At 35.9% G+C, this 20,324-nt stretch overlaps 2 protein-coding genes across 4 annotated transcripts in view; one reads left to right on the top strand and one right to left on the bottom strand.

Annotated features, from left to right (window-relative positions):
• LOC127862413 (multiple PDZ domain protein-like) overlaps positions 1-20,324 on the bottom strand; it is a 248,781-nt gene that overhangs the window by 206,509 nt on the left and 21,948 nt on the right. Inside the window, exon 2 of the mRNA XM_052401512.1 lies at positions 2,408-2,636. Within this exon, the coding sequence (XP_052257472.1) occupies positions 2,408-2,410 (3 nt within the window). The 5' untranslated portion in view covers positions 2,411-2,636. The remainder of the gene's footprint in view (positions 1-2,407; positions 2,637-20,324) is intronic.
• Positions 10,763-15,390, top strand: LOC127862423 (uncharacterized). 3 transcript variants are annotated; one of them, XM_052401538.1, is made up of 3 exons: positions 10,763-10,884; positions 11,986-12,201; positions 13,971-15,390. In XM_052401538.1, exons 2-3 carry the CDS (start codon positions 12,199-12,201, stop codon positions 15,009-15,011), a joined length of 1,044 nt encoding a protein of 347 aa, XP_052257498.1. In that variant the 5' UTR covers positions 10,763-10,884; positions 11,986-12,198; the 3' UTR covers positions 15,012-15,390. The 3 variants fall into 3 exon arrangements, with proteins under 3 accessions (XP_052257498.1, XP_052257497.1, XP_052257496.1); XM_052401537.1 differs by lacking the exon at positions 10,763-10,884 and having other exon boundaries at positions 11,091-12,205; positions 13,971-15,356; XM_052401536.1 differs by lacking the exon at positions 10,763-10,884 and having other exon boundaries at positions 11,096-12,201; positions 13,971-15,350.

Here is a 20,324-nt window from a genome sequence, read left to right as displayed (position 1 = left end):
TGCAAAGTTCAACAAGCTCCTGCGGCCATGTTTTTTGACGAATCAAATTTCTTTGAACAACTTTTTCAGGGGAGCCTTCAAAGGTCATCCCTGTGAATTTTTTTGAAAATCTGATGAGCGGTTTCTGACAAGAAGATTTTTTAAGGTTTTTACCATATATTGTCATGGCGGCCATCTTGGTTATGTGATAATTTTTTTTTTTTAATTCTTTTGTCCCATGACCTAGGGATGCTCCACATGAAATTTAGTTGAAATTGGCTCAATGGTTTAGTAAAAGAAGATGTTTACAAATTGTTTACAGACGGACGGACGCCAGACGCTGAGTGATCACAATAGCTCACCTCGAGCTATCGCTCAGGTGAGCTAAAAAGCGGGAAAAGGTAGGAATGAACAGGGTAGTACAGTTTTTTACAAAAATTAAGATAAAAAAAGTTTTTGTTGGTGTTTTCACACTTCTTCATTGATTGTTCTTTTAAAAAATCGAGGTATATCGATCCCCGATCATCGCGGTATTGTTTGTTAAAGTTTTTGTTGTCATGAAAACTCGTTGATCTAAATATTTCAATCATATTTCTCAACTTCGCTATTGCTTTATTTTGATAATTTAATCCAAAGTTTAATGTTAGCAATTCCGAAAATTTGCAATCTATGTGAATTGACAGTTTGACGTCATCAAAGGAAAGCCGCTTCCTGTCTGAAGCAATAAAGCGACAAGTTTCTCGCCGAAAAAATTGGCTTTCTTTGTCTAGCACAGGGGTGTCAATTGGCCTAAATCTTAAATCCTGAAAATCACCCTAAAATTTGGGGGACAGAGTCAAAAGAGTTTTAATTATTAATTAAATTATCTTTCCTTTGTAAACAAAATTCCAAAGGTCAATAATTTGTGTTGAAGATGACATTTTGTGACAAGAATGCTTAAAATAACCAAAACAATCCTCTGTTTTATATCAATATAAAAAATTTTCCTTGAGGGCTTAAATCCTGAATTCAGGAATAATCCTGAAAATTGACACCTCTGTAGCAATAACATGCCAAACCAATTGTGTGTTTGTTCCTCAATAGCAATCGTCCAATTAAATAATAGCATGTGAAAAGCTCCGCCTTCGAACCTTTTGCAGAGAACGGAGGTGGAGTTTAACGGTTAATTGAGCAAGTGTTATACGTAAGTTGAGTTCCGATTTGCCGAAATTTCTCGGCCCTAAGCATTGAAACGACGAATACATTTATCTATGATTTTTATGCTACCATGCGAGTATACTACGTAGGTTTCAAACCAACAATAGAGATATAGACTCATTTTCTTTTCTTTCAATAGAGACAAACAAATGATATTTGTCTAATGGCTTTACGCCGATAACGCCAACTGTATGGAATTTAGCGTTCGGGTGTATTGTTTGTCTCACTTTAAATACTGATCAACTAGATACAGTGAAGGTGCGAAATACCAGGTCAAACTGGATTTAATGGGGAGCATCTCTTAATGGGGAAATATTTAAGTCCATGAAAAATAAAATGGGATCCACGGACGATTTGCGTAAAATTGGATATTGCGATGTTGCGGGTCTGCAGGTAATGAAAATGTTACACTGTTTAAATGTGAGGAATAGGTAATAGTGGTTCTAGTCCTAGTCAAATTATAAATGAGACTTTTCTTGTCTTATATCGTTGTTTCAGAGTTTCATTGGTTTTCGGCATACAATATATAAATATGTATATATAAACAACAGGGAGTATAACCATGAAATAATGAGTGTGCATTGAAGTATATGCTTAATTCCTATCAGTTGGTGTTAACTGTCATTTCAGTGTAAAATGAGCATTAGGTATGAGACTGCATTTGCTTGGAAAAATGCTTCAACAAATATGGCTTGCAAGAACGGTTTAACAAATATGGCTTGGAAGTATTTTTCATACAAATATGGCTTAGAAGTATGTTTCAATAAATATGGCTTGGAAGTATGGTTCAACAAAGATGGCTTAGAAGCATGATTCAACAAATATGGTTTGGAAGTATGGTGTAACAAATTTGGCTTGGAAGTATGGTTCAACAAAGTCGGCTCAGAAGTATGGGTCAACAGATACAGCTTAAAAGTATGGTTCATTAAATATGGCCTGGAACTATGGTTCAACTAATATAGCTTGGAAGAATGGCTTAACAAATATGGCTTAAACGTATGGTTCAACAAATATGGCCAGGAAGTAATTGGTTCAACAAATATGACTTGGATGTATGGTTAAACAAATTTGGCTTGGAAGTATGGTTCAATTTATGTGGCATTAAAGCATGTTTCAACAAATATGGCTTTAAAGAATGCAGGGATTTCAATAGTTTTTGCAAAATGCTTGCATCAAAAAGCAGGCTTCTGCTGCAATTGAAATCCCTGAGTATGCTTGAACAAACACCTACCATATCTGTTTCCAGACTGTTGGGCTGTGTGGCAGTGTGGTCTGTATCAGTCAGGTCAGCGCCGGGCGGGGTGCGCAGGCTGGGGGAGTGGGGGGCAGGCCCACGGGCCACCACAATCTCCACGATACCCGCGGTCTGCTGCAGGATCTTGATGGCCTCCTGGTGAGAGACGTCTAGGGGCTGCCCATCGATCGCCAGCAACTGATCGCGTTCTTGCAGGCTCCCATGTCTGAAACAATAATAATAATATAACGGCACTATATATTAGATTCAAAATGCTTTACAATCATTCATGAATCTCAAAACTCATGCCCAAGGTTTACTTATAAAACCCTTTTATGACATCAAATTGTGAATATTTTAAGTTAAGCTGGGCAGGTTATTGTTTGTCATACTGTGTAAGCGTTAATGTGATGTAGAATGACGTCGCAAAAAATCGACCACACTGAATTAACCCTTTCCCCATAAGAAACAAAGTGAAAATGGCTTTTGCAACCAGCATAAAACCAGAACAGCCTGTAAGTAACTTGCAGCCTGTTCAGATTTTATGCTATTATGCTGCTCATCAGTATCTAAGAACTGGAAATGAAGCCTTTAAAACTTGAATATAGTAAAAAAAAAAGTCTTTAATTAAATTTAACATTCTAAGAGACTAAAATGTATCAAAATATGTCTATTTTATGTGGTAAATGGTTTTTTTTTTTTAACATTATATATGATTGAGCATAACACAAAACTTTTCAGCTACTAAAAAAATTTCAAAGTCAATCTTGGTCATTCATAAAGAAGGTTATGGCATTTTATCTTGCCTCCTTATTACACAAACCACCCAAAGCAATAAAAGATTTAATTAGAGATTAAGGCCCATAATGAAGAAAGCTGTCCTCTAAACATGCAATTCTACATGATACAGGCCAAAATACCAAACATCATGAAAAACTTGATTGATATTCTTCTAACTAATGGTAATTTATTTTAGTCATCAAGCATGCAAATAAAATAACAGAAAGAAACAGGATATGTGTTTGTCAGAAATAATATGTCCCCTTATGCGCCGCTTTAAAGCTATATATTTGACCTTTGACCTTGAAGGATGACCTTGACCTTTCACCACTCAAAATGTGCAGCTCCATGAGATACACATGCATGCCAAATATCAAGTTGCTATCTTCAATATTGCAAAAGTTATTGCAAATGTTAAAGTTGGGGCAAACAAACAAACAAACACACAAACCAACAGACAGGGCAAAAACAATATGTCCCCCACTATAGTAGTGGGGGACATTAAAAGGCTATGCAACTTTTATGTTCCAGACAGATTTGTTTGGCTTTCCTCTGCAGAATAAACAAGACTATTGCCAAGCAATAAAAGTCCCCTACCGGCTCCACCATTGTAAGAAATTCCACCATTGTCATAATTTTTTTTATTTATTGCCATAGCAACCAGAATTTTTGACGTAGGAACAAAATGAAATCGTGCATAATGTCCATATTGCCATCTATCCATGTTCCAAGTTGCATGAAAAAAATATGAAGAACTTTGAAAGTTATCGCAGGATCCAGAAAACCGCAATTTTCAGCAGTATTTCTAGTGTATTTGTTGCCATAGCAACCAGAATTCTTGACGTAGGAACAAAATGAAATGACGTCCATAATGTCCATATTGCCATCTGTCCATATTTCAAGTTGCATGAAAAAATATGAAGAACTTTGAAAGTTATCGCAGGATCCAGAAAAGTGTGACAGACGGACGGACTGACAGACGGAGCGCAAACCATAAGTCCCCTCCAGTGAAACAGGTAGGAGACTAATAAACACATGCCTGAGGCAGAAATGTTAACAAGTAAATTGATATGACGAATGTGTTTCTAACACCACTGCTAATGCATTGTGCAGGTATTGTTTTGTTTGTATCATGTCATAGCAGGACTGTAATTGCAAAAACATGCTTCTGCACAATAAATGCAAAAACATGACATTGCAACCTCAATCTGCACAGAGATATGACTGGTTCGAAGCATTATAAGCTCTGCCAATATTAAACAGAGCATGACGTTCATCAACTTATGAATTATTGTTATTCAATATGATTTTTTTTTTACATTTTCTTATTAAATGTAAACAGGACTATTGCCAAGCAATAACAGTCCCATACCGGTGAAACTCTGCCATTTTCAGCAATATTTCTAGTCTATTTGTTGCCATAGCAACCAAAATTCTTGACGTAGGAAGAAAATGAAATGACGTGCATAAATCTCTATATTGCTATCTGTCCATGTTTCAAGTTTCATGAAAAAATATGAAGAACTTTTTTAGTTATAGCAGGATAAAGAAAAGTGTGACAGACTGACAGACTGACAGACCGGTAGGGGACTCATAAGGTATAATATGTTCATTTTCATAGAAAATGACAGCAATTTGAATAAAATAAGAAAAATTCACAAACTAAAAATCCTTGACAATCTGAATGCAATTTACATATTAATGAAGCGTCTACTGTTTTAATCATGAGGTTACATTGCATTTGGAGACTGATATTTTGCAGACATCAGCTCCAATATCCTCATGTCTGGTTAGCCAATATCTGTGATTTGTTAGACATTCGTTGTTGTTTTCATGCATAATAATCAATCGTCACCTCAATATAAATAAAAAACAAACAACATGTCCATTAGGGCCATGCTCTGTGAAAAAGGCGTTTATTGCATGTGTGTAATGAATGATCCCAGATTAGCCTGTGCAATCCACACAGGCTTTTCAGGGACAACACTTTCCCCTCTTACAATATTGTTTGTTTAAAAAAGTATCTTACTAGTAAAAATGCAGCTTAAGCGGAAAGTGTCATCCCTGATTAGCCTATACCAACTGCACAGGCTAATCTGAGACAACACTACCCACATACCCATCCCCTTTTCACAGAGCATGGCCCATTTGATTTGAAGTTCAAAGCACTGTACATGATTTATTTCTGTCTGAAAAACCCAGAATTTTTGTTCAGGTCAGTTCAGTAAATCCGGGATTTATCTGTCTGTCAGAAGGCAGATGAACAAAGCTAAGGTCCATCAATCTGTATTGACCCACTTGAAATGACTATATTCAGATGTGCTTAAGGGTTATTTCAGAAGTATTTTTTAATTTCTTAATTACTGCAATGCATAAAGTTTAAGATCAAATATAGGCATTAGCGAGCCATTCCCAGATATTGCCAGAAGAACAAACAAACTTCATTAAGACCATAATTAGGAATTAAAGACTTCAATATGAAATTATGTTGCTTGGCTGTCTCTTGAGGTTAGTGCAGTGGTCTGTACATGAGCTTCTAACCTATGCAACTAGGGTTCAATCCCCAACCCTGTGCGTGTTACATTGGTAAGTGGTGGCCAGACAGGACAGATGGGGTTTACACCCTGAGGTACTTCAGTTTCCCACACAACACAAGACCACACAAAAATTGAATATCTTTTAGCAAAAATTAACCCATTTATGCCTAGCGTCTACAAAAAAGGCCTTGGCAAAAGAGCGTAGGCCCAGATGAGACGCTGCATCATGCGGTGTCTCATCAGGGTCTGCGCTGTTTGCTTAAAGGAATTTCTGTAAGAAATATTCTAAATATAGAAATAAACATATTAGACATCCCTAATTTTGGAAATAAATTGATCCAATTTAGAAGGATGGGAGAGTCCACTAGGCATAAATGGGTTAAACGCCTAGAAATACCATCTACATGTATAATGTAAAATTTGACTCAAAATTCAGGAATCCTCACATAATGCAGCCTCTGGCACAGAAGGACTTCATAAACTTGCAAACCTCCACACACAGGAATCAGGAATTATGTTGTGCAAGGTAAGAAAGTCATAATGTAACAAGATTTCACTAACAGAACAACTTGGGTCAGAAATATTTATTGATTATTGTTTTTAGGTGCAAACTTGAGCTGATTAAAACAGAAGGACCTCATTAACTTGGAAACCCACCCCCACACAAACAGGAATTATGTTGTGCAAGGAAAGCAACTCATAATGTAACAAGATTTCACTGTACAGAGACACTTGGGTTGCGAACAATTATGGAATATTGCTTATAGCTGCAAACTTCACCTGATTAAAAGCCAGCATCTTCCTCTAATCATTCTTCAAGATCAAACTTTGAAACAACCTGGCAATAAAAGTTCCAAGTCAACAAATATTGCCCAATAAAACCCGAGTTTGATGTCTGAGAAATCAGGTCATGTCAAACAAGCTAATTACATCAAAGGGTTGCATCTCTGCAATCTCAATCAACTTTCAATCAATCACATTTTATTGTAAGAACATTCACTCTGCAAGGCCTGAAATAAAATGAGCCGCGTTCTGAGAAAACTGGGCATAATGCATGTGCGTAAAGTGTCATCCCAGATTAGCCTGTGCAGTCCGCACAGGCTAATCAGGGACGACACTTTCCGTCTAAACTTTTATATCCCAAGAAATGTTATAGACAAAGTAAAACAAAAAATTGTTAGTCAATGCATAATGAAAACAAACCATCAAATATTATATACTCTATGTATTGGATCTCCAGAGGGAGGAAATTATTAAAACTTCACACATTTACTCTTTTATTAAATATTTCGGCCAAAGGCCTTCTTCAGTAAACGATTATTAAGACAACTTTACATAGCGTTTTCTTCTGTCGATCATAACGGAAGTAAATACAAAAATCAAATATTATTTCATGGGGCATATTTAGAAGCATACTTTTGACTCTTTCCCCCATAAGAAGCAAAGTGAAAATGGTTTTTGCAACCAGCATAAATGCATCAAAATACGTATCTAACTTGGGGTACATAAAGGGATTAAGAAAAGAACACAATAAAATCCAGTGTCAGGTTAAATAAACATATAAAAAAAAATTGTGCAATTAATTTTGTCAAAATAGTAAATTAAAATGCAAAATATATTAGAGCTTACAAAAAAATCTAGCAAACCATTCATTATGACTTAGCTGAAGGACAAAGAAAGACAGCAAAATAACTTATTGCTTTGATTTTTTTTTAAAACCCTTTCCCACTGATCAGAAACAAAGTAAAAATGGCCATGTAGAAACATAATAAAACCAGAACAGCCTGCCAGTAATTCACAGTCTGTTCAGGTGTTATTCCTTTTGCTGCTTATCAGTATCTGAAGTTTGGAAATGAAGCCCTTAAAATGTGAATCTAGTAAAAAAAGGTCTTTCATTAAATTTAACATTCTGAGGTCCTACAAATGCTTCAAGATACGTATCTGACAGTTGTAAAGGGTTAAACAAGAGCACTGCCTTGCGGGTGCAGACCGCTCATCTATTTTCTTTTTAAAGGTGAAGGGACTCTCATTTTCAATCACAAAGGAGGGAGGGGTGGAGTGAAGAGGGGTGCATTGTGTGGGGGTGTGGACATTTATTACATTATCTTCCAAAAATGCGAAAAAAAGAAGAAAAAAAAATCGGGGTGGGGGGGACGTGGGGGTGGGGGGGGGTTCTTGGGTGCGATGGTTGGACGGTATTTCAAACATAAAATAATAAAAATAAATAGATTTTTTTTATTTTTTTTTACCGTTTCCAAAAAAAATTGGGGGGTGAGGTGGGGGGGGGGGGTATAGTGTGAGGGTGTGGTGGTAATTTGTGAGATAATCTTAAAAAAAAAAAAAAAAAAAAAAAAATTGGGGGGGGGGGGGGGATTCGGGTGGGGGGAGGGGGGTGGGTGGGATTCTTGGGTGCGATGGTTGGACGGTATTTCAAACATAAAATAATCAAAATAAATAGTTTTATTTTTTAACCGTTTAAAAAAAAAAATTGGGGGAGGGGGTGGGGTGGGGGGGGTATAGTGTGAGGGTGTGGTGGTCATTTGTGAGATGATCTTAAAAAAAAAAAAAAAAAATTGGGGGCGGGGGAGGGGGGGGCACGGGCGATGGTTTGGGTGGAGTCTATTGTGGTATGTCAGGTAAGAGTAGTTTTGTCAAAGTATCAATCAAATCTAATCATAAATAAAGAAGTTATGGCAATTTTAGCAAAATTTAATAATTTGACCTTGAGAGTCAAGGTCATTCAAAGGTCAAGGTAAAATTCAACTTGCCAGGTACAGTAACCTCATGATAGCATAAAAGTATTTGAAGTTTGAAAGCAATAGCCTTGATACTTAAGAAGTAAAGTGGATCGAAACACAAAATTTAAGTAAAAAAAGGGCCATAATTCTGTAAAAATGACATCCAGAGTTATGCAACTTTTCCTTTTACTGTACCCTTATGATAGTTTGCGATTGTTCTAAGTATGAAAGCAATATCTATGATACTTTAGGGGTAAAGTGGACCAAAACACAAAACTTAACCAAACTTTCAATTTTCTAAGTATAAAGGGCCCATAATTCCGTCCAAATGCCTGTCAGAGTTACATAACTTTGCCTGCACAGTCACCTTTGATAGTTAATAAGTGTTGCAAGTATGAAAGCAATAGCTTTGATACTGTAGGAATAAAGTGGACCTAAACACAAAACATAACCAAATTTTCAATTTTCTAAGTATAAAAAGGGCACATAATTCTGTCAAAATGCCAGTCAGAGTTACATTACTTTGCCTGCACAGTCCCCTTATGATAGTTAGTAAGTGTTGCAAGTATGAAAGCAATAGCTTTGATACTTAAGGAATAAAATGGACCTAAACACAAAACTTAACCAAAATTTTCAATTTTCTAAGTATAAAAAGGGCACATAATTCTGTCAAAATGCACGCCAGAGTTATCTATGTTTGCCTGCCCAGTCCCCTCATGATAGTCAGTAAGTGTACCAAGTTTGAATGCAATAGCATTGATACTTTTTGAGAAAAGTGGACCTAAACGCAAAACTTAACCAAAATTTTCAATTTTCTAAGTATAATAAGGGCACATAATTCAGTCAAAATGCACGCCAGAGTTATCAAACTTTGCCTGCCAAGTCCCCTCATGATAGTAAGTAAGTGTACCAAGTTTGAATGCAATAGCATTGATACTTTCTGAGAAAAGTGGACCTAAACGCAAAACTTAACCGGACGCAGACGCCGACGCAGACGCCGACGCCAAGGTGATGACAATAGCTCATAATTTTTTTTCCAAAAAATAGATGAGCTAAAAACAACAACATTTTTTCAACCAATCAACCCAATTATTATGAACATTGGTAGATGAGACCAACAAATTTATCTTGCTGCTAAATCAGTATTGATTTGAGTAATCTTGAATTCAGAATTAAAATCCTTCACCCCTTAACACATAAGCTATGACTTAATTTTTAGGCATTTTTCAAGTCACTTAAAAAGTTAAATTTCATTAAAGACCTTTCTTAGTAGATTCAAGTTTTAAAGGCTTTATTTCCAAACCCTTAGATACTGATCAGCAGCAAACAGTATAAAACCTGAATAGACTGCGAGTAACTTGCAGGCTGTTCTTATTTTATGATGTTTGCACATAGCCATATTCTCCTTGTATCTGAGTAGGAAAGAGTTAATCAGTATTGATTTAAGTTATCTTGAATGCAAAATAAAAAGCGTTGCAGCCAAGTTTAATTACACTTCATTATTTATGGGAATCTGCTGTTTTGCTGAAAGCAAGTGACACAGTTATGCCCCACTTATCCCACTCCGATTTAATAATAAATAATAATATCATGTTTCTATTGCCTTTTTGTCCACTATGGCCAGGTTTATTTGATCAATATAGCAAGAATTGATCACATTTGAGAAGTTATTAATAATTGATATTATTTATTTATTTTCACATTGAATACACAGCAATGCTTGTTTTATTGTCTCGATTATTGGCTTTTTTTTCTCGTTGCTAATTACAAAAATGCATGTTATAATGGTTATCAGTAAATTGTTGTTACTGTTTGAGCTTTCTTATGTAACAAATTGTGCATGTTTTAAATTTATCATTTTTCTTAATCATCATTTATAGACATTTGTTAAAATATAACTGATAAATATTAATTATGTAATTGGCTGAAGTTTTCTGTCATTCAAACTTTTGTCCTTATATCGTCTCCTACATCATACTTAACAGACACATTAAGTGTGAAGCAACATTTAAGAATCAATTCATTCATAACTAAGTACATACTGGTTAACATAAAAAAATAACCTGTAGAAAAATATAAACATTCATAAAAAAAATAAAATCAGGTGAAATCATCAATTACACAAGTTCAATATTACTACAGAGGTAAACAAATTAGAGTCCTCAAAACACACTCAAGGTTTAAGCCTTTACCACTTCAATACGTATTATTTTCGTATAGCCTTCAGCTTCACATGTATAAATTAGCATATCGTTCTAGCGACTCGCTCTTTACAGAACCGGTTTAACCGATTGAAAATCATTTAATTGGGCGAACCCTATGACGTCAACAACCACATTTCTCATAATCGTTTTAGCGCTCGAAGCGACAACATCGTGCACGTTAATTCTATTCTTCTTTTGGACCACGTGTTCGGTTGGTAAGTCTTACTTGGTGATTTTTATTTTATATTGAGTGCGCTTTAGGACGCTGTCCAGAGCTTTGGTTTTGGGAATTGAAATGACCAGCACTCGTGGGGACGATGTCCTCAGACTATCCGACTCGTCGGATACTGAATTTTCTGGTTTCGACATTGTCGACACGCCATACGTTGCTCAAACAATTGATGTTTGTACAGACGATGTCTGTACAGAAAAACGACATAAAAGTCCGGTGAAAGGGAAAAAGATTGTAAAATCCTCTAAAAAATCCAAACCTGAAAGTAAAAAGAAACCTAAACCGGATTCGCAAAAGCCTTCATGTTCGAAAAGTAAAAAACAAACTATGGACTTAAATAATTTGTCTTCTGAAGACCTTTTGGTATTGAAACAAAAGCTTGGTTTAGTTGCCGAGCAATCTGACAGAAGACCATTTTATGACAGACCCAATATTCACGTCTCAATTGATAGAGATGACATTTCGGACAATGAACATATTTCGGATAATGAACACATTTCGGACAATGAACATGGCTCTAGTGTGGCAAGGAAAATTTGTAATGAACTTTTTTCCAATAGTGATTCTGACGAGGAATGGTCGCCTCCCAAAACCAAAGCAATGGAGAAGGGTCAACATATTGCTGATTCCCTTGCTAATATGATTAATTTAGCTTGTAGTACACCTTGTGACATTGAGGGAATTGTTTCTAAATATAAAATTCCTGGGAACCTTGACAAAGCCTGCCCTCCTATTGTTAATGCCGAGGTGTGGCGTATAATGGATAGAAAAGGCCATGCCTCAGATAAGGGGCTGCAAGATGTGCAGGCAATTTTGACTGCTGCTATGGTTCCCATTATCAAGCTGGCAGAAACAGTTAAAAAGTCAAATGTTAAAGTTCAATGCAAGGAATATATTGCAGATGCCCTTACTCTAATGGGTCAAGTGCAATACAATATTTCTGTTAAACGCAGATATGGTATTAGGCCACACCTGAATAAAAAGTATGCATCACTATGCAATGTTAGTATGCCAATCACTACCAAGTTGTTTGGAGATGATGTTACAAAAGACCTGAAAGCCTGTGACTCAATGTTTAATATAGGATCAGGAAAACCATGGTGGAAGTCAAAGACTCTACGTCCAACTCACAGGCCATACAGAGGCAGTTCCAATTATTCAAATTATGGTGGCGCTGGTGTAGGCCGTTTCCAACCATACCCACAGAGAGGCGGGCGACCTTTTCGAAGGGGTCTCTCAGGTGGCAGTTTTCGAGGACGAGGTGGATACGGCCAATCCCCAAGTGGAAAATAGATCGATGGTAGGTAAGACACAGTTCTTTATTGATTCATGGAGAAGATTAACCTCAGATAAATGGGTTTTAGATACTGTCAGTGGTTACAGGATTGTTTTTGATAAACAACCTATTCAAAAAAGAGTGCCTTTGGAAATTCCCTTTATAAGTGAACAGCGTAAGATTGTGGAGGAAGAAATTAAGACCTTGATAGACATAGGTGCCATTGTTGAAACTATACACGAACCAAACGAGTTTATTTCAACACTGTTTATTGTTCCAAAACCGAACGGGAAATATCGACCTGTTATAAATTTAAAGTTTTTAAATGAGTTTGTTCAATACAATCATTTTAAACAAGAAACCTTTAAGGTGGTTCTTGATTTATTGCAAAAAGATGATTTTTTGACTTCTGTTGATATGGAGCAAGCTTATTTTCATATACCAATACATGCGGAAAGTCAAAAGTTTTTGAAATTTTATTGGAATGGCCATTTATATAAATTTGTGTGTTTGTGTTTTGGTTTAGCATCGGCACCATATGTGTTTACTAAAGTGTTGAAACCAGTCTTTTCATATTTTCGTCAGATTGGGATACGCTGTTCGTACTATATTGATGACTCTTTAACAATGAATAAAGACAAAGAGACTTGCAAAAACAATACTGATACAGTTGTCCATATTCTTACATCACTGGGATTTTCTATCAATGACAAGAAATCTGTTTTAGTTCCCACACAAAGAATAGTGTTTTTTGGGTTTGTAATTGACACTGTACTTTTCAGAGTATTTTTAACAGAAGAAAAGTTGGAGAAAATACGTAAACAAGCTGAAAAGTTGTTAAAAACAAAATTAGTTGTTGTAAGACATTTAGCGTCTTTTATTGGGTTGTTAGTTAATGCATTTAATGCAGTGTTAGAAGCGCCTTTACATTATAGATCTTTAGAAAGAGACAAGCTTACTGGCTTGTGTTCAGACTCAAACTTTGACAATAGTATTCAGTTGTCAATATCATCCAGAAATGACATTATCTGGTGGCTTAACAATGTGCGAGACAAAAATGGTAAAAGCATAAAACCAAAACTCATTTCTTGTCATTGCAAGACTGATGCTTCTCTTCAAGGATGGGGTGGTGTGAATACCCAAAATAATAAATATGCTAATGGCAGATGGACGACAAATGAAATGCAATTATCCATAAATATTTTGGAACTGATGGCAATTTTTAATGTCTTGCAATCCCTTTATTCAGACTATTGTAATGAACATATTGAAATCCAATCAGATAATGTAACCGCCATCAAGTATATTAATGATATGGGTGGAATGACATGCAGTGTTATGGACTCTATAGCCAGGGATGTATGGTATTGGTGTATTAAAAGGGACATATTTATTACAGCCGTTCACATACCAGGTGTCAAAAATGTTGAAGCTGATTTTTATTCCAGAAATTTTTCTGATTCATCAGAATGGATGTTAAAGAAACAGGTTTTTGAAAGAATTTGCTGTCAGTTTTTTACACCGTTGATTGATCTATTTGCATCAAGGTTAAACAAGCAAACCGAGCTATTTGTGTCATGGTTTCAAGAGCCAGGTGCAATATTTGCTAATGCTTTTCATATGTCATGGCATGATACTAAACCATATATTTTTCCACCGTTTTCATTAGTAGGGAAGGTAATCTGCAAAATTAAAGAAGATGCTGTGGACAGAGCAATTGTTATATTTCCTTTATGGCGGACACAACCTTGGTTTCCTTGTTTAATGGAAATTATTTCTGATTTTCCGGTCAGACTTCCAAGACATCGAGACATCCTGACATTACCACACAATGGACAAGTTCACCCGTTGTCAAAGAGACTCGACTTGGTCGCGGCAGTTGTATCGGGGAGGCCCTCCGTTGTAGAGGACTTTCATCAGAGACTACAACCATCATCTTGGCTGCCTGGAGAAGAGGAACTCTCAAACAGTATGATTCTGCATGGCGGAAGTGGATGTCTTGGTGTATGTGCAGGGAAACTTCTCCCTTTAACTCATCTGAAGTAACTGTACTTCAATACTTGGAGCATTTAAGGTCTATTAACAAGTCATACTCTGTATTGAACACTCATAAATCAATGTTAATGCAAACATTACCCTTTTTTGGAAATAAGTGGTGTAAAGACTGTTTTTTAATTCAGAAATTTATGAAGGGAGTTTTTCATTCTCGTCCTCCAGTACCTAGATACCAGTTTGTGTGGGATGTTACTCTTGTATTGAATTTTTTAAAGTCTTTGAATCCATTGTGTAATTTATCATTAAAAATGTTAACATTTAAAGTGGTTGCACTTTTGGCATTAGGAAATGCACCTAGAGCTCAAACTTTGATTTCTATGGATTTGTCTTGTATGAAAAAAGAAGGGGCTGTGCTTATTTGTGTGTTTCCTAATTTATTGAAAACTACCAAGTTAGGTAGACCTTATGTTATGAAGATTGAACATTTTAAGGATGAAAAATTATGCATTTTGCATTCTTTGTTGTTTTATATTAGAGTTACGAAACCACTTAGGAAATCTTCAAAATTGTTCATTTCTTATGTGACTTATAAAGCAGTTACATCAAGTACTATTTCTAGATGGCTAAAGAGTGTGTTGGACCTTTCAGGTATAAACACTGATTATTTTAAAGCACATTCATTTCGAAGTGCCTCTACATCAGCTGCATATGCAAAAGGTTGTAGACTTAAAGACATCTTAAGTACAGCTGATTGGACATCAGATAAGAATTTTAAAAAGTTCTATTTGAGGGAGTCTGTTGATTCAAAAAGTTTTGTAAACAGCGTGTTTTCAAAGTAACGTTTAATTAAATATTAGGACGGGATTTTTCTCTGTTTATGAATACTTCATCATTATGACATTGTTACAGTAAGGTCAATAATTGTGGTTGTTAGGCTACATATGTTCATTTTCTTATTGAATTTGTTGATATTTACATGTATCCTACAAATTTGATATTCAATGAAATTTGGGAAAATAAATGTATTTTTCTTGCATATGGTATTGCTCAGTGTTGGTTTTGATTTGTTCTTTTTTAAACTGAGTATATGTTCTAATTGTTATTTATGCAGGCGTTTTTTGTCTTTAAAGATGCTAATTTATACATGTGAAGCTGAAGGCTATACGAAAATAATGTCCCCTCATCCAAGCTTTAGTGAGGGATGAAGGGGCATTATTGGAGTATAGCCGGAGGCTGAGCATGTATAAACCCAACCCTTTTACATATTTTATGAAGATTGTTTTTTAATCCCATATGTATTGGATTCCCTCCCATGATACGGGTATTCACAAAAAACGCCTAGCTTTAAACTTATGAGAAATGTGGTTGTTGACGTCATAGGGTTCGCCCAATTAAATGATTTTCAATCGGTTAAACCGGTTCTGTAAAGAGCGAGTCGCTAGAACGATATGCTAATTTATACATGCTCAGCCTCCGGCTATACTCCAATAATGCCCCTTCATCCCTCACTAAAGCTTGGATGAGGGGACATTTTGACACATTAATTGTGTAGTCCCATAGAAAGCTAAATTTTAATTAAAGACCTTTCTCACTAGATTCAAGTTTTTTAGGCTTCACTTCCAATCCTTAGATAGTGATGAGCAGCAAACAGCATTAAACCTGAACAGTTTGCGAGTTACTCGAGTTACTCACAGGCTGTTTTGGTTTTATGCTGTTTGCACGTGGCCAATGATGATTTTCACTTTGCTTCTGAGTGGGAAGGTTAACTCAGCTATCTATACACTGAACAATTGCACCTAAATGTCAAACCTTAAAATGTGTAAATACCTGTAAAAACAACCTTTTGTTTAAATGCATTCGTGTTGGTTTAACTTAATTAAAAAATATATTGTCAAACATCACAATGCTCAAACTGAAATTTGCAAATACTGTTAAAAAAACTTTTGTTTAAAAGCATGTGTTTGTTACACTTTGTTTAAAAAATGTAGAGTGAAACATTGCAAATCTGAAACGGATCGATACTGGAAAACTGAAGATTCTTGTTGTGTTGGCCTAAATTTGTAACTTTTGACAATCTTCATATTGCATTAATTTATGACCACCATGAAACATTAACATTTGACCTTTTTTCTATTGATTGTTATTATTAAAAAAAATTCACATGGAGCTGCTGCATAAAAACAGCAGGGTGCAGTGCCTTCATTATTTTATTCTTGATTTATCTTCTAGAATGACATAATATGAAATATTCACTCAAAAATTATAAATTCCTGCCAAAACATTTAATGGAATATCCAGATACGAGGAACTTAAACTAGATTGTGCAGAAGTGAAAAACACTTATTCTGACGCAATTTATATTAAAACATTTATGACTACAAAAACAGATTTATAATTAATAAAGATGTAAAATGCTGCTGTCAGTGATTTTTATCTTCATCATAAAGTACTGGAAAACGGCACTTTTCCAATAAGGAAAAAACTACAAATTTCCCAATTGCTGTAAAAAAAAATCTTTTTTATAAATAATATTAAGGTTTCCCTACGCAGCTCTATGACTTGAACCTAAAAAAAGTAAATATAATATTGACAACTTGACAACACTTAGTCATAAATTTTAAAGAATTTGGGAGCAAAAAATCAATACACCAATTTCCCAATATAAAGACTTCAGGCATACATGCCATACGTCCCGGATTGTCCGGGACAGTCCCGGAAATGAAGAACTTGTCCCGCTGTCCCGGAAATCTGTCAAATGTCCCGGAATTTACAAAATCCATATATACATGTACCTTATCTTAGGCTTAACTGCACCTCGAATCTGTGTATATCTGCAGCGTCTCCATGACAATGCCTACCCGAATAGGCAGACTACGCTACGTGTCAAAATCGATCAATTAACAGGGGTCCTGTTATCATATCGATTGTCTCACGTACGCGGTCAAACCGAAGAGGCGGCATTGTTTAATGTGGTTGTTAATTGACTTTAATCTACTACGTCATTATTTCCCGCTGCGTAAGGGCAAAGGATAGTTGTTCACACATCTGAAGTCCAACATCGCTGAGTAAAAAATGAAAGTATGTATTGTGAATTGATTTGAGTTGACGATCTAACGGTACTGTATTGTTGTATTTTTTATTATATAAATGTTGTAAATGAATAAAGGCGTATCAACAACTACGCGTTACACACCGATCTTAATAACAATAACGCAGTGACGTCACCATCTATGTTTAGAACGCTTACACTGAAAACACGTGGCTTGTATCTAGTAACGGTAGTAATGTTTAATTTGACTTTAATAGATCACGTGTATTTTGGATAGGCTTTCAAACTTTTGCAATTAACGATGCGAAACAAAAAAAAACGTACCAAAAATGCATATGTCTATAAATGTCGCTACATTTTATACATGTCCCGGAAAATCGGCAAAAGTCCCAGACAATTTAACTCAATGTCCCGGAATTGGTCTGAAAAATTATGGCATGTATGCTTCAGGACACAAGTTTTCCCAATTTCAGGGGGTTTTGCATGTATTTTTCCTAATTGGGCTGGTACTTGTACTTTTTCCAATAGGGCAAAACAAGGATATCAGTATAACTGATGGATCCTCCCCATTGATGCTTTGTCGATATATGGTTTAATTGTGTGGAAAATAAGTGTGACCTTGAGAAAATCTATTATTAGCCTCAGTGACCTTGACTCCAGTGACCTCAAACCTCATCAAAAGGTAGAGGTCCATGCAAGGTACCTACATCCTATATATATAAGAGATCGATCAAATATTGAAGGCGCTATGAAAAACTGTAACCAAAGTGTGACCTTGAGAAAATCTATTATTAGCTTAGATGACCTTTACCTTGACCCCAGTGACCTCAAACCTAATCAAAAGATAGAGGTCCATGCAAGGTACCTCCATGCCAAATATGTAAGAGATCGGTAAAATATTGAAGGCCCTATGAGAAACTGTAACAAAATTGTGATGGAAAAATCCATTTTAAGCCTCGGTGACCTTGACCTTATCCTCCAGTGACCTCAAACCTCTTCAAAAGGTAGAGGTCCATGCAATGTACCTACATGCCAAATATGTAAGAGCAGAGCTCCAGATAAGGTATCGGGTCAATTAGTTTTCAAGACAAGTTTTTTTCGCATTAAGTTTTTTTCCAAAAATTCATAATTTTCAATTAGTTTTTTTTTCTTACAATGAAAAATATAATATACAAACTAAACATTTAACTATATTGACCTTTGCATGAGCTACTGTGTGCATACTGGTCCCTTTCTGGATTTAAAAGCTCTATTACACCACATTGTGTTTAATACAAGAAAAACATTTCAAATGAATATCGACATCCGAGCCTTCAATGTGTAATCAGGGAGTCATTATTCCATGCCGAGATCTGTTTTCGCGTGATACCGCGATGTTTGGGTTTGAAGATCATCGATTCCACTTCATAAACCGCTTTTAAAACTATATAAGATAATAGACTGCCAACAATAGACTTTGGACTTTGCTCTCGCCACGAAATGAAACCAAGTATACTTGGCGCTGTCGCAGAATGAAGTTTCTTTTGAACTCGTCCACGCTTTGCAGCCGCCATGTTTTAATTTTATAAACAGAAGAGCGAAAACGGAAATAGAATTAGTTACAATCAACTATTTCACAGATCCGGTATCGGAAATCTCATCATCATTTAACTTTCGCTGCGCAGAACTCAGAAATTTTGTACGATCAAACGGCCGGTCATAATTCGGATCCGTCTGTCTCAAATCGTTTTGATACGATGGAATTTGATTTTCGTTACGTTTTTCTTTAAAAACAAATCGTATTAACGATAAAACGATGCTTATCTGAAGCTCTATACCAGAATGGTAAAATATGGAAGGCGCTATGATTAACTGTTACAAAATTGTGACAGAAAAATCTATTATTAGCCACGGTGACCTTGACCTTAACCCCAGTGTCCTCAAACCTCATCAAAAGGTAGAGGTCCATGAAAGGTACCTACATGCAAAATGTGTAAGAGATCGGAAAAATATTGAAGGCGCTATGAGAAACTGTAACAAAATAGTGACGCAAAAATCTATTATTTGCCTCAGTGACCTTGACCCCAGTGACCTCAAACCTCATCAAAAGATAGAGGTCCATGAAAGGGTCCTACAAGCCAAATATGTAAGAGATTGATAAAATATTGAAGGCGCTATGAGAAACGGTAACAAAAGTGTGACGGAAGTAAGGTCACCCCAAACTGGCAACTATATGCTCCCCACAGGGATCATATTTGTTTTCGGTTTGGTCGGTCCTAGTAGCCTAATCAAATTAAAGAAAGGGGTTCAACTATCAGCAACAGAAATTATTTTAACACTGTACGAATAAAAACAAATTAACAATTAACAAATAAAAACAAGAGGGCCAAGATGGCCCTAGTTCGCTCACCTGAGAGGAGTCGGTTCATTCAATCTTTACCAAATGTCAAACTTGACCTAGATATTATCCAGACAAACATCCTGGTCAAGTTTTATTATTATTTCATCTGCGAGTCATGATCAATGTACCTATGAAGTTTCATTATCATAGGCGAAAGCATTCTTGAGTTATCATCCGGAAACCATTTTTTGAAGTTGAGTCACCGTGACCTTGACAGCCATTGTGTGAATACGTTTTTTGGCACTGTAACTTTGACCTTTGACCTAGTGACCTGATAATCAATAGGGGTCATATGCGAGTCATGATCAATCTACCTATCAAGTTTCATGAACCTAGGCATAAGCGTTCTTGAGTTATCATCCAGAAACCATTTTACTATTTCAGGTCACCGTGACCTTGACCTTTGACCTAGTGACCTGAAAATCAATAGGGGTCATCTGCAAGTCATGATCGTTGTACCTATGAAGTTTCATGATCCTAGGCATAAGCGTTCTTGAGTTAATATCCATAAACCATTTTACTATTTCAGGTCACCATGACCTTGACCTTTGATCTAGTGACCTGAAAATCAATAGGGGTCATCTGCAACTCTATATCAATGTACCTATGAAGTTTCATGATCCTAGGCATAAGTGTTCTTGAGTTATCATACGGAAACCATTTTACTATTTCAGGTCATCATGACCTTGACCTAGTGACCTGAAAATCAATAGGGGTCATCTG

Source organism: Dreissena polymorpha, chromosome 16, assembly GCF_020536995.1.
Source record: "Dreissena polymorpha isolate Duluth1 chromosome 16, UMN_Dpol_1.0, whole genome shotgun sequence".
Lineage (NCBI taxonomy): Eukaryota > Metazoa > Mollusca > Bivalvia > Myida > Dreissenidae > Dreissena > Dreissena polymorpha.
This window is presented reverse-complemented; position numbering and strand designations above follow the sequence as displayed.